This window comes from Micropterus dolomieu, linkage group LG05 (assembly GCF_021292245.1).
Source record: "Micropterus dolomieu isolate WLL.071019.BEF.003 ecotype Adirondacks linkage group LG05, ASM2129224v1, whole genome shotgun sequence".
Classification (NCBI taxonomy): domain Eukaryota; kingdom Metazoa; phylum Chordata; class Actinopteri; order Centrarchiformes; family Centrarchidae; genus Micropterus; species Micropterus dolomieu.
Genome location: NC_060154.1, coordinates 25,517,059 through 25,531,548, shown reverse-complemented (window position 1 = coordinate 25,531,548; position 14,490 = coordinate 25,517,059). Strand labels below are relative to the sequence as shown.

General features: G+C 41.0%; 2 protein-coding genes and 1 long non-coding RNA gene across 4 annotated transcripts in view; 1 reads left to right on the top strand and 2 right to left on the bottom strand.

Moving 5' to 3' along the window:
• LOC123971410 (cytoplasmic FMR1-interacting protein 1 homolog) overlaps positions 1-14,490 on the bottom strand; it is a 1,205,200-nt gene that overhangs the window by 886,694 nt on the left and 304,016 nt on the right. The window lies entirely within an intron of this gene.
• On the top strand, positions 3,445-5,490 carry LOC123971469. Its single transcript, XR_006825189.1, has 2 exons — positions 3,445-5,087; positions 5,175-5,490. It is a non-coding gene; the product is annotated as an uncharacterized LOC123971469 (long non-coding RNA).
• LOC123971447 (beta-sarcoglycan-like) lies at positions 8,498-12,527 on the bottom strand. 2 transcript variants are annotated; one of them, XM_046050294.1, is made up of 6 exons: positions 12,412-12,527; positions 11,425-11,634; positions 11,148-11,333; positions 10,854-11,045; positions 9,884-10,015; positions 8,498-9,712 (listed from the first exon to the last, which is right to left on the bottom strand). In XM_046050294.1, exons 1-6 carry the CDS (start codon positions 12,424-12,426, stop codon positions 9,512-9,514), a joined length of 936 nt encoding a protein of 311 aa, XP_045906250.1. In that variant the 5' UTR covers positions 12,427-12,527; the 3' UTR covers positions 8,498-9,511. The 2 variants fall into 2 exon arrangements, with proteins under 2 accessions (XP_045906250.1, XP_045906251.1); XM_046050295.1 differs by lacking the exon at positions 12,412-12,527 and adding an exon at positions 11,753-11,774.

Below are 14,490 nucleotides of genomic sequence, written 5' to 3'. Positions count from 1 at the left end.
CTGGGTCATGACTTTCAGCTTGAGATTCTTGAAATGGAAGTCTTGAAACATGTAGGTCCCCTTGTTCATGTTTCTTTATTTGGGTATTTTTTTCTTCCACTATCTCACTATTAGAAGATGAGTCAGGAGGTGGTGATGGTGCTTTGATATCCAAACGCCTCTTGATGCGCACAGTATGCTCAAGATCTAGGAGAGGCCACCGTGTTTCTGGGTCATGACTTTCAGCTTGAGATTCTTGAAATGGAAGTCTTGAAACATGTAGGTCCCCTTGTTCATGTTTCTTTATTTGGGTATTTTTTTCTTCCACTATCTCACTATTAGAAGATGAGTCAGGAGGTGGTGATGGTGCTTTGATATCCAAACGCCTCTTGATGCGCACAGTATGCTCAAGATCTAGGAGAGGCCACCGTGTTTCTGGGTCATGACTTTCAGCTTGAGATTCTTGAAATGGAAGTCTTGAAACATGTAGGTCCCCTTGTTCATGTTTCTTTATTTGGGTATTTTTTTCTTCCACTATCTCACTATTAGAAGATGAGTCAGGAGGTGGTGATGGTGCTTTGATATCCAAACGCCTCTTGATGCGCACAGTATGCTCAAGATCTAGGAGAGGCCACCGTGTTTCTGGGTCATGACTTTCAGCTTGAGAGTCCCCTTGTTCATGTTTCTTTATTTGGGCTACTTTTTCTTCCATTATCTGATTATTAGAAGATGAATCCGGAGGTGGTGATGGTGCTTTGATATCCAGACGCCTTTTGATGGGAGGAATATACTCAAGATCTAGGGCAGGCCAACTTGTATCTGGATCATGACTTACTTTTTGAGTTTTTTGAAGTGCAATTTCTATAATGTTCACCTTCCTTGGCTTCTCTGTGTGGTGTTTTGTTTGATCCTCACTGTCAGTACTAGATGACGAATCAGAAGCCAGTGATGGTGTTTTGATATCTAGACGCCTCTTGATGCGTATAGTGTTCTCAAGGTCAAGGGCAGGCCATTGTGTTTGTGAGTCATAAGTTACAGTTTGAGATACTTTATTTGGAAGCCTTGCCATTTGTGTCTGCTCTTGCTCTTGTTTCTTCATGTGGTGTGTTGGTTCATCCTCACTGTCACTACTAGAAGATGAATCACAATCAGGTGATGGTGCTTTTATGTCTAGACGCCTCTTAATGCGTGTAGTATGCTCAAGATCTAGGGCAGGCCACTGTGTTTTTGGGTCCCGATTTACTGTTTGAAATACTTTAATTGGAAGTTTTGCCATTTGCGTCTCCCCTTTCTCTTGTTTCTTTATGTGATTTGTTGTTTCATCCTCACTGTCACTACTAAAAACTGAATCGGGAGGTGGGGATGGTGCTTTGATATCCAAACGCCTCTTGATGCGCATAGTAGGCCCAAGATCTAGGGCAGGCCAGCGTGTTTCTGGGTCATGACTTTCAGCTTGAGATTTTTGAAATGGAAGTTTTGAAACATGTAGGTCCCCTTGTTCATGTTTCTTTATTTGGATGATTTTTTCTTCCACCATCTCACTATTAGAAGATGAATCAGGAGGTGGCGATGGTGCTTTGATATCCAAACGCCTCTTGATGCGCATAGTAGGCCCAAGATCTAGGGGAGGCCACCGTGTTTCTGCGTCATGAATTTCAGCTTCAGATTCTTGGAATGGATGTCTTGAAACATGTTGTCCCCCTTGTTCATGTTTCTTTATTTGGGCTACTTTTTCTTCCTCTACCTCACTATTAGAAGATGAATCAGTAGGTGGTGCTTTGATATCTAGATGCCTTTTGATGCGAGGAATATGCTCAAGATCTAGGGCATGCCAACTTGTATGTGGATCATGACTGACTTCCTTCCCTGGTCTTCGCTTTACTGCGTGGTGTGTTATTTCATCCTCACTGTCACTACTAGAAGACGACTCAGAAGCTGGTGATAGTCCCTTGACATCTAGACGGCTCTTAGTGCGCGGGATATGCTGAAGATCTAGGGCGGGCCACCGTGTGTCTGAATCGAGTTTAATCATATGAGATTCTTGAAACTGAAACCTTGTCACATTCATCTCTCCATGCTTCTGCTTCTGCATGTGGTCCATTGTTTCATCTGTACTGTCATCACTAGAGGATGAATCAGAAGCAGGTAACGGGGCGTTGATTTTCAAACTCCTCTTGATTTGGGGTATACATTGGCGATCCAGGTCAGTTGACAGTATTTCTGGCTCAATGATTTCGATCCCCTCATTCACTCTGCCTGTATTTTGTTCCACTTTTAGGTCTGTGATTTCCGCTTCACTCTCACTGCTTGAAGAGGATGAATATGCTTCAGGTGGTGAAGGTGCTACGCTATCCAGACATTTACTGGTAACACCCAAGCTGGTTACACGCCACTTTGTCCGTGGCATGGGTTTAACTTTCTCCCTGGTATCCCACTCTCTTGTAACTATGCTGCTGCTTTGCATGTCAGCTACACTAATGGACTTGTCCTTCCCCTCTCCTTTTTGTGGTTCACGTTTGACTTTGTAGTCTTCCCCATCACTGTCACTGGAATGAGAGGAAAATGAGTGCTCTGGTCTCAATGCAGGCCTTAGTGTGTCATATCTGTAATCATTTACAGGTTTATTGTGGTTCCCTTCTATATCCTCCTCCTCTTGGTCTGAGTTCACAGTGTATTGTGTAGGCTCATCCACACTGACATATGAGCTGGAGCTGGACATATCATCCCTCTTCTGTTTATCTGAAGTGGGTGCCACAGTCAGTTTTGAATCATTAAAAGAACTACTACTGCTGGACCTTGCAGATGTGCTTTGAACGGAATCGCTAAATTCAAATTGTTCTCCATTCTCCTGCCACAGATCAGGGTCTTTTAGGTTGGTGTTATATGTATGTGGTGACCAGTCTGCAAAGGGCTCAGAAGAAAATCCATGAATTTCACCTGTTCCCTCTTTGGAAATTTGTGGCACCTCTATTTTTCTAGCTGTTGAGAAATCCACTGTCTGCTGAACAGAGTCCTCTGCCAGCTGAGGAGAATTGAGTGTTGTGTGGTCTTGCTGGGTCTTTTGGTCCTCATTAAATACTTTGTTTGATAGTGAAGAATCTGAGCATGAAGACAAGCTTCTCCTCTCCTCCAGCTCAACAGGGTCCGGGATGTGTTCACACTCTGTGTTGTGTGTGCGGCCTGCATCAGTGATATCTGAGAGGTCTCTGCCATCCCTCTGGTTATCCTCTATGCTACTCTGTTGTAAGCTGTTTTCAATTTGTGAATCTCCAGCTGTATGTGTATTGTTCTCTGCCTCAGCTGCTTCACATTCAATCACTGCATCATTATTGATGCTTTCCTGATCACCACTGGCTACGGTGTCATAATATTGTACATTGCTGAAGTCTACAGTGCTAAATGTGACTCTCCTTTCCCTGTGAGTTCGTATCTGCTCTGGTTCCTCACCATTGGAGTAGGCCTCATTGTCATACTGTCTTTGTTCTACAGATGAGACAGAGTTGGTTGCAGAGGAACGTTTCCCGTTGGTGACCCTTCTCCAAAGAACATCTATACATGGTCTTGCTAAGACTCCTAGGATAAAGGCTATCAGAAATGTGATGAAAATAGACAGACACACAGCCAGAGCCAAGTTAGACTGGTTAGCTCTCTGATTCCTTTCTTGACCTATCCTATTTAGGGTGTCTTGTGGGATTATTTGTTGGCTGGTTCTGGGTAAACTTCTAGTTTTTCTTCTTGCACCTCCTATTTGACTGATCTGGAGGTTAAAAACAGACACAACTTCGTGATCTTCAGACACACACACATATAGTCCTGTGTCTCTCTCTGTGACGTCACTGATGAGCAGACCAGCCTGAGGCTGGCTCACAGATGCTTGACCACTGGGTGTCCACCACACCGAATCTACAAAAAAAAAGAAGACAACATTAGCATGCAGTTGGACTGACCTACATTGTTATATATGCATTAAGTGACTTGACAATTTTTTGACTGTGTTACCTAGTGTAGAGCAAGACAGCAGTATCTCAGAGCCACTATAGACCGTCACATCTTGGTGGATCTCTGGCCTGTATTCGGTACTGAAACAGTTAAGGTCATTGTCCTCCAACTGTAGCAGGTCTCTGCCAGAGAGGATGGAGGGGGAGGCACACACCACGCTCCAGGCCTGCAGGCCTCTGCTGCTGTCATAGGCCATCCGCCTTTTTACACTGTGCATGCTGCAATCACACTGCCACCTGTTCCCAACCAGCCTAACATCAGCCCCAATGTTACGCAGAGAAAGGTACATCAAAGGATGGAGGCTGGTCAACATGTTAAAGCTCAGATCAATAACCTTTGAGGGGAACACAATAAGGACATACAGCAGATATGTAAGAGACATGCAATTTGATTGCAAAAACAATTAAATTCAGTATTTGCTAATAAAAAAAAATTAAAAGCTTTTTTAAATAATCTTTTAATTAACTTTTTCTGGAAATGAACAAAGAATGTGTGGCATCACTGAGTTTATTTTTAGAATGCTGGATATTCTGTGCATGTTTTCAATAAGTTTGATCAGTGTTACCCGGAGCTGGGCTAAATCCTGGAACATCTGTGGATGGAGACTTGTGATGAGGTTATGTTGTAGGTGTAGCTCTTTTAGCTGTCGAAGGTGGGCAAGGTCTGCTGGTTTTAGTGTTGAGATCTTGTTGAAGGAGAGCTGCAGAACCTGTAAGGACTCACTACCTTCCAGCCCTGCATGACAGAAAACCAGAGCTGTAATTAGAACAATAACCATGGTGGCGCGGCTCCTGAAGGGAGCAAGGAATGCACTGTTACAGGTTTTCAGTTGTCTTCTCAGTGATGTAAGCTACTGCTGTACCTTCATTGTGATTTGAAAGGTGAAGTACTGTTTTCAGCTGACGTATTTGTTTGCTGTACTGCAGTATTTTCAAAGCTGAGATTAAATAATGTAAACTACTGGCCTCTCTCTCTCTCTCTCCCTGTTTCTGGACTTCTAGATAGTGAATAGTGTAAAATGTCAAAATCAATGAACACCCTTTCCCTGGAATATGAATCCAAATTCTGCTTCTGGCTTATTTTCACTATGAACACCCACACAATAATGAGTGAGTACTCATACAATATGACTAATTATGTGCTAAGAATCTTTCTGTGATGCTCATTCTGCCATGCTGTCTCCCCCTTTTCACTAGCCAGAGACAATCTCCCTGAGACTGCTGGGCTGAAGTAAGGCTCCATGGGTCTGCGCTTCATTAGAGAGGCACTGAAGGTTCCGTGAGCTGAATACCAAACAGGAAAGAAGTGTATGACTGTCAACACAGCTCTTCTTGCTAAATGTCTTTTTAAAGGAACCATGGTTGAATGTATTTCTTTGAAACATACACATATGTTCAACCAAGCAGAAGGAATTCTATAAAATAATATGGTGCAGGGGAAAATGCTAAAGTTGTACTGCATGTTTGCACCTTTCTCTGAGCCACTGGAATGTCAATAAAAACTGTGCTGGCTGAAGGGTGTACAGTGTCATTATCTTTGGAGGTTTAATCATTTCTGAGAGGAGCAAAGTACTATACTAAGATAAAGAATATCAGTGAGAGGGTTTGTTTATATGTGAGAGCCAAATGAAAGGACAGCAATGCACACAGCTCATAGATTAATTCTACTTTAAATGGGAATGAGTAGGCCTCAGACCACCCTTATAGGCAGAATATGATGAACAATATGCCAATGTGGTGGAGCTATCTTTCAGGTCTGACTCATAGTAATTTCTCAACAACACTCCAGAGGGCAATTAAAGGTGTGTGTTGTTGTGAAACTTCACTATCAGATGCATAGTCTTTAGTCACCAACACACCCACACACAACGTTTTTGTGTTTTTTAAAGGGACATTCCTATGTAATTTAGATGATAAAATTGTCTAGGCCAGTGATTCTCATGTTCCCAAAGTTCAAACCCCTCTAGTGGGTCAAAAGATAAATCTAAAAACAAGATAAGATGATAAATGGGACAGGAAAGAACCCTAAAAAGTTCTGCTATACAAAGTCAAAGTCATCCTCTTATCCCTAATCTTTGCTTTATTTGTGAAACATCGGATCATTTTACTTGTTAGGTCTGGAACATTTATTCAGATTACACAATCTGAAAAGTTTAGAGGCACAAACTCTTAGACTCATAGACTTCTGACACCTGTGACAAGGGTCACACATGTCACATGCCAAAAAGGTAGAGAGCCACTGGTATAGTGGAAAACAAGAAACAAGGATAGCAGCACAGTACTGACATACAGTATGCACAGACGAAATACTAAAAACAGTCACATTGCACTTCACATCGTCTTAACATACACACACATAACATGTACTGACCATTTTATCTTTTATATTTATACTCCATTACCATCCGCTTATCCTGCGGGGGGGGCTGGAGCCAATCCCAGCTGACATCGGGCAAGGTGGGGTACACCCTGGACAGGTTGCCAGTCCATCGCAGGGCCACACATAGATGAACAACCACTCACGCTCACACCTAAGGACAATTTAGGGTCACCAATCAACCTAGACTGCATGTCTTTGGATGGTGGGAGGAAGCTGGAAAACACCCGGAGAGAACATGCAAACTCCACACAGAAAGGCCGGGGCAACTGGGGTTTGAACCCACGACCTTCTTGCTGTGAGGCGACAGTGCTAACCACCGCATCACCGCGCCGCCCCTACTCCATTACATTTCTGAGAATAATATTGTACTTTTTATTCCACTTCATCTGTTGAACAGCGATAGTTACTAGTAACTTTTACGCTCTTACACACAAAACATATGATCAGTTTATAAAATATGATGCATAGTAATGGATTACACTACCCAACCATATATAAAGTAATTAAATTAGCTCCACCTTGACCAGCTACATCATTACAGTGCTGCTTACATGTAAACACATCAATGATCATTGCATAATATAATACTATAGTAATATAATAATATAACAGGGGCAATTCTGCCTAATGAGTACTTTTACTTTTGATACCTAAAGTACATGTTTTTGTCAATACTGCTCTACTTTTTCTTTAATTTTGAAGGTCAGACTTTTACTTGTAATGAAGTATTTTTGTACTGTGTTCTAGGTACTTTTACTTAAGCAAATGATCAGAATGGTTAATAAGAGCCCCAGTTTGAGCTAATGAAAATCCACCATTGATCAAAATATCTCAAATTCTTTGATAAGGAATGATTATTGAGTTTAGGTTTAGACACTCTACTTTCATGCACTAAATATATAGACAACAACTGATGTGGAAATATTTGAGAGTGATATTTCTGTTAATAAACTATATAATACCCAAAAGCACCTTTGCAAGACCTGGCAGCAATGGTTATTGTGCTGTGTCAGTGTTTTATTTATGGGCGTATGACCATATTACACTTGACTCACCCTCTGGGAGTTGCTCTAGCTGATTCCTCTCAACAGATAGCAGGTGCAGGGTGGGGGCCCAAGATACACATCCCCGTTTGCCCCAAGGTCTCAAGCGATATAGATGTCTACCTCTGATATAATGGCTTCCCAGGTTTCTCTCTATGCAGAGAGACAAGTGTGTGATACTGTTGTTTCCCAGCCATACATTCCTGAGGTTATGATGTGGTCGGCCAAGTGTTACAGACTCAAGGAGGTTATGAGACATGTCAAGCTCAGTGAAGGAGTCCTGGATGTGTTGTGGCACGAAGGAGAGGCCAGAGGAGGAACAGTTCAGCAGGTGAGCTCTCTGACAGGTGCAGGACTCTGGACAGGCAGGTAGGGGAGAGAAGCAATGGAGCCCCGAGGAGACAAGGAGCAGCACAGCAGCCAAGAATGGCCCCTGTGCCACTGCCATCACGACCTGTCCTGCAGGTACAGATAGATGATCATCAAGAGACTCAGTCAAAAAGAAATAATAAGAGCCATTTATACCATTGTTATATCAAAGACAGACTGCGTCCTTGTTCAGTCAATATTAAAATCACTAAATCCAATGCGAGAAGACCAAATGCAAAATATTTTTCTCTCTTCATCACACAGTAATTTATTAAGTTAAGGAAAATCCATAACAAATGACAATACAAATAGCAAATGAACTTAAAACATTAAACTCACCTGTGTATCCACTCTTTGCCAAACTGACAGGAATACCAGTGACTATTTTTTCACACCCAGAGTGCTTCCAGTGTGTTAACTTTGTCTCTTGCAGTTCCGATCAAAGTCTGAACAGTATTTCGCTGCGTCTAGCTTAACATGCACCTACCCAAAGATGACATTCTGCGATTCACTCAATCATTTACACGTCAGGTTAATATCTTACTGTCATTGTTTCCCTCTTTATGTATGGTAGATGACTATGATCCTGAAAATTTATGGCAAGGGAACATGCCCCTGTTGCACATTCTATTAGATAATAAAACGGCATAATGAGGCACAGTAATGTTTTATGATTTTAAATGACCATGTAAACACTTGAGACATTTATAGAAGCCAATGATAAGAAGTTTCACATAGTAACGTTTCTTTATTGAAACAAACATAGCAATGAGAACTTTTCAAATACGGCTGATAGCCTTGTTTTTTTAGTTGATCAAAAACACTCTCTCCACATCGGACAAGACAATACAAAGCAAAATGAAAGTCATATCTTTTTATACTATATTGCACAAAATTCAGAGCACTCAATATAGGCTTCAAACCAAGCAACTGATTATTTAAACTTTCCTGATTCATGAATCCCAACATTTAATCATCTGTAGCATAATCTTAGTGCACGCACTCTCGTTCTGTTTTTCAATATTGTATTATTTCGCTGTAAAAAAGGTTTGCAACAAAATTAGAATATTACATATATTCTACATCATCCCTTGTATATCCATTGGCACGTGCATTATAGACAGGCCAAGATGTGCAGAAAGAGACCTACTCTGCTTAAGAATAACTGGATGGCTTAAAATATATCTTGTGTTTTACAGTTTATCCCAAATTTAATATTAGATAAGTCATTGTAATCCTATAGTGTCTCACGCTCGTCAGTGAATCATAATAATAAAGAAAATATTAAACACAGCTGCCAGAAACAATGAACAGCAAATAAAATCTTATACAACCCCTCTGCAAGGTCTGTATATTAGTAATACTGGACGGTAAGGCAAAAAATAAATACTTTAGCTTCTAATTGCTATCAATGAGCAGTTTAAAACCACAGTATAATGTTAAATATAGGAGTGTTATGCACTGATATGGCATTATACATTTTAAATAAAATTGGCAAACCTGCAGAACAATAAAATACTTCAGCACTTACAAGTATAGTCATATCTTTGGCCAACTGGCAATCATTTGTAACACAACTCCTGTTTGGCAAACAAAATGAGGAATACAGAATTTGTTAGGTGAGCTGCAGAGGTATTATTATGTGCAAGTCATGATGAATGTTCTGTAAATGCAAATTTGTAATCTGACTTCAGTGGTGACAGATTGTAGAGAGATGTGACAGAAGATTCCAGTCACGTCTCCTAGTGAGCTTTTCTACATGGGTTATCTGAGGTCTGGCAGCCCATGTTGGGGTATTTCACCTGCACACGGAACAGAGTCCCATCTGCACACATGCAGAGCTTGTACCTCTCCAGACCTTCATCGAAATATACGTCTCCTGCGGAATTAGGGATGCGTGTAGCATTGAACATGACTGATCCATTGAGGACAATGCTGTTCTCCTGCAAACAGAAAATCCATCCATCCTCACGTATTCACCTTTATCAGCTTTAAACTGTATTCATAAAAGAGTTTGCAAAACCTTTATTTTTGAAATAAAACATTGAAAACAAGGTCCCCAGAGTCACGCATTATTATTATTAACAGGACATGTAGCTACATTTCATACTTACAGCCCTGAGCTCGATGCCTCCACCCATTTTAAACTCTATGGTCCGACCCATGATGTTGACGCCCTCGTTTCCACGAATGATGGCCTTGCTGTCCCCTTTAATGTTCAGGTCAGATGCTGCACTACTGGTGATCTAAGATCAGAGACAAAAAATGAGATTGGTAACCACTTTAAACAGCATACACAGGGGCTTTGGAAAGTTTTTAGACTCCTATCTCTTTTCCACATATGTATGTGTTATAAACTTAATGTAAAGATATATTTTGCCATCAATTTGCCATCAACACACAGAATACAACACAATTACAATGTGAAAGCAAGTTTTGAAAATAAGTTTTAAGTAAAGCTAAAATTTGATCTATTGGGGTGGTGATGGGACAGTGGATAAGACACGTACTTTAGGTGTGAGATATCCAGGTTCAATTCCCCATTGTGACAAACACACCAATGTGTCACTGAGCAAGAAACTTAACCCCTGGTTGCTCCAGAGCTGTGCAACCTCTGACAAGCAATATTTAGCAACTGGAAGTGGCTTTTGATAAAAGCGTCAGCTAAATGAATAAATGTAAATATTCATATTCAGGCACAGAGTAATGCTGCTGTATGCGCTGACATACATACAGCACCTGCTTTTCTTTCAGATTCTCTCAGGCTCTGTCAGACCAGCCAGGGAGCACAGGTGAACTGCAAACTTCATGTCTCTCTGGATAATCACATTTTCAATCTGGGTTGTGTACGTTCGTTTTTGCCATGTGGAAAACTGAAAAAACTTTTTCCATTTTACACTGATACAGCTCAGCGTGTTCCAGATGACTGCTTTAGTTATTCATTTACAAAATTTCTGAAGATGACATTTTACTTTCCTGTTTTGTAGTATTGTGTACTGATAGTACTTGGAGCACAGGTTGTGAAACACTAATATAATAAATGAATTACTTTTTGTTACACCTATTAGACGTCATTATACACACCCTTTCTGTTGAAGCCTTTTTAACACTGAGAACTTTGACTCCTTTGGGCAAATGAAACTCATGGTTTTCAAAGTCTGTGCTGAAGTACGTGGTCTGTGTGCGAGGGTCTGTGAAGGATATGCCAACATCACTGACAACTGAGGTCTTGTCCTTCTCCACGCTCAGCTTGGTAGTGCCTTGCTGGAACACAACCTGGAACAACATACATAAAATAAAAGAGGTGTGCTCACAATGTGTCATTTTCTGTTTTCAAAATGCTCAGTGTTCACTGTAAATGTACTCTGTGTTTCTCACCGGATTACTGTTGCCGACAAGGACTAAGTCCTTGTCCTTGCGGCCTCCTATTGTGCTCTTGTGCAGTGGGTGAACGATGCCCATGTCCGCCTTCTGTTTGAAGCGCAGCAGGCCCGTCTCATGGAACTCCATACTGTCGCACCCATGCGGACCAATGCGGATCACTGTCCATATTACCAGAGTGATCTGAGGGACAGTAGAGTTGTTTTCGAATTTGAAAGACCATGACTCATGCAACAGCAACATGGACAAGTACATTTAGGCTTGTTGTACTCACAATGAGGTTAATTAAGGCGAGGAGGAAGAGGAGGACAACGATGCAAACAGCCATGTTTCCCTTGCGTCCTCTCAGCCCTGTCTTATGAAGGCGTTCTTCTTCTATAGGTACATAGCCTGCTTTGAAGTTACTGTTGTGTTCCTTGTTAATTGTGCGTCTTTCTATAGCCTTCTCTCGCATGGACTTCTTCACGGGCCCATTGGAACTCTCCTGGAAGGCAAAACAATCTCTGAAGCATGCATGGCACAAGGAGTAGGCCTACTATCTTAAGGAATCCGTCATTCATTTCAAGTCATGAAACTACAAATCAAAAATAACTCTTCCTTACATTTATTTACTTTTATAGTCGTCCTCTACACAGACAGACTGGAGTTGACCTTTTAAAATCAGATTTCCCCTCCACATTTCAGATACTCTCCTCAAAATCACAGTGTAATGTTACACATTGAGGTAACACTGGTCGTAAAACAAGGCTTCTGTGTGTGAAATTCTCCACAAATCTACATTTAGCCTACTGTCCACACCATTACCAAACTTCAGGTTTCAGTCCCTGCTTGATTTCAACGTCCCATGCGCTCTGCGTTGGAATGCATCTCAGTTAAATGCCCCGCGACTGCCTGTCTGTGGCCATAACTAAAAATAAACTGCACTCATTTTCGCAGCAAATAGATATATTGTCCCATTATCACACCGCTTATATTCTCTATATATTTCCAATATCACTTTGCTGTCAAACAGCGGATCTGCTACAATAATAGCATTCTTATTTCCACACAACGTTACCTACAATAACGAAGCGGAGGCCAGTGTTTATTACACTGACACTATCGTAGGGCTGATAGCAAAGCCCTGTACATTTATATTTATTACGCCAGGTTATTATATTCGGGATTATATACCATTGCCCTCTTAACAAACACGTGAGCAAAAAAACGAGTAAAAACGAGTAAAATGCAAGCATAACAACAAATATTGAACATAACGGACCTGCTCAGACGCCATGTTGACCCTCCCTCTCCTGCTTACCGAGTAACACGGGGCATACCACTTTTCTCAGTCGAAGGCAGAAGAAATGGTTATGCTGTAAATGATTGACTGGACGATACTTATTTATGAATAAAAAGGTCACGTTACGAACGAGAGCAAGTATGGCATTTTAGTTTGCAGTGAGCGTGCTCAGAAAACGGACGTTCCTATGATTATAACAGATGGTCCATTCCAAGTTCAACCAGTGACACAAGGATCCTAAAATAGAAAAACATAGTCCATTCATATTTTCCATAGGTAAACTGCCAAGCGGGCCGTATCACTGGGGCCCTCCTTCTTAATGAGCCTTATTCGGTAAAACGTGACAAACAAAATAAATAAACAACAATCACAGTTAGCTCAAAGTGTAGGCAGAACATTTTGTCTCTTGACTTTATTAAAGCAAACTATTGCAATGCAAAAGGCAGGCAGTGATTTCGTGTTATTGTTTAACGCCAAACCTTTAAATTAATGATAAAGCAGATACAGCTGATTCATAATTAATGCTCACAATAAGTCATTCTGTTTACGTGTATTATTATTATTATTATTAATATTATTATTACCACCAATATTAAATATGAATATGACTATAGGGAAATTAGGGAAATGGACATGAGTAGATGGCCTCTTATCTGCAGTAGTCTCCTCCTAGCCTATTACACTACTTGTTATGGTTTTAAATGTGCTAATGATTTAGTATAGCCTACTGTATTATAATCGGATTTGATCCACCACAGCCACTTGGGCGGAAACATCAGCATACAGGCTGCCTGAGCTACAAGGTTTAGCTACTCCGCGGGCCTTTGGTGTCGTTTGACAGTATGACATTACAATCGTATTTACATCACGACAGAACACAACCTGCAGAGGAGTGACCTAGAGAGCTCGTAGTGTATCCGCCACGAGTTTTATTATTTATTTAAAACACTGTGGTTTGGTTGTCGGCTCGTCTCCTCACTTGGTTGCCACAACTGAGGCGGTGCCTGGGTGCAGGACAGGAATTGTTTTTTTTTTTTTTTTACTGCACTCCCCTTAGAGATTAACGCGACACCCCCGGCTGTTGTCTTCCTCCTGGGGCATTTTAAACCTCAGAGTGATTGTGGACGGACATGGCCGACACTTTAAGGAGACTAACCAATACATCTTCCTTCAGCGTCTTACAGGACAAGCTTGAGAGCTGGCACAAAGACTACCATGTAAGTTCATCAATAAGTAAAGAGTGACCTAAATCTGACTCATCAGTGCCCTCGGCCAGACTCTGCCATCTGTTGCACTATGTTTGTTTCGTGAAACAGCCTATACTGAAAGTTACATTTTAGTGCAGTTGAAATCTAAGTTATAGGCTAGTCAAAGCATTGCGGGCATGAGCCTCCTTAGACATGATAAATTGCTTTGTTTATTCCTGTCGACTGGACAGATTTGTTTCATCATTTTAATATTCATACCGCATATGAAGCACAGAAAAAGAAGGAGAAATATTAAATAATTTAAAACATTACAGTAAAGGACTGTTTCTTGTTTAGTTTACATTGATTTCCCGGTAGAGTTTGGTTTCTATGGACGCCAGTCGCCATGGCTGCCGGTGTCGTGCCAAAGATCTTTCTCTGCTGAGATGGTTCACGTACTCACCTGTAGAGACCCGCCGGCTGGCTACACCGGAACAGCGTTTAGCACAGGGACCGGAAGGGATTTTTCTCAACTTAAAATATAGTAATTTCTTGCAGGTTACACTATAAATGCACATAAACACTGTATGGTATTCATTTTGCATTTGGTTGTGTTGCACTATGGCATGCCATTTAGGAAATAATATATATATATATGAAGTTTGTCCATCTGAATATATGGAATGAACCTTGAATATATTGAATGAAAGTCTGAATATATTGAATGAAAGTCTGAATATATGGAATGAAAATCTGAATATATGGAATGAAAGTTTGAATATAGTGAATGAAATCTGACGTCATTGATGTGAAGTGTGACACTGTTAGTGAATCAGCAAGAAAGTGTCCAACGTCCGCAATTTTGAGCAAT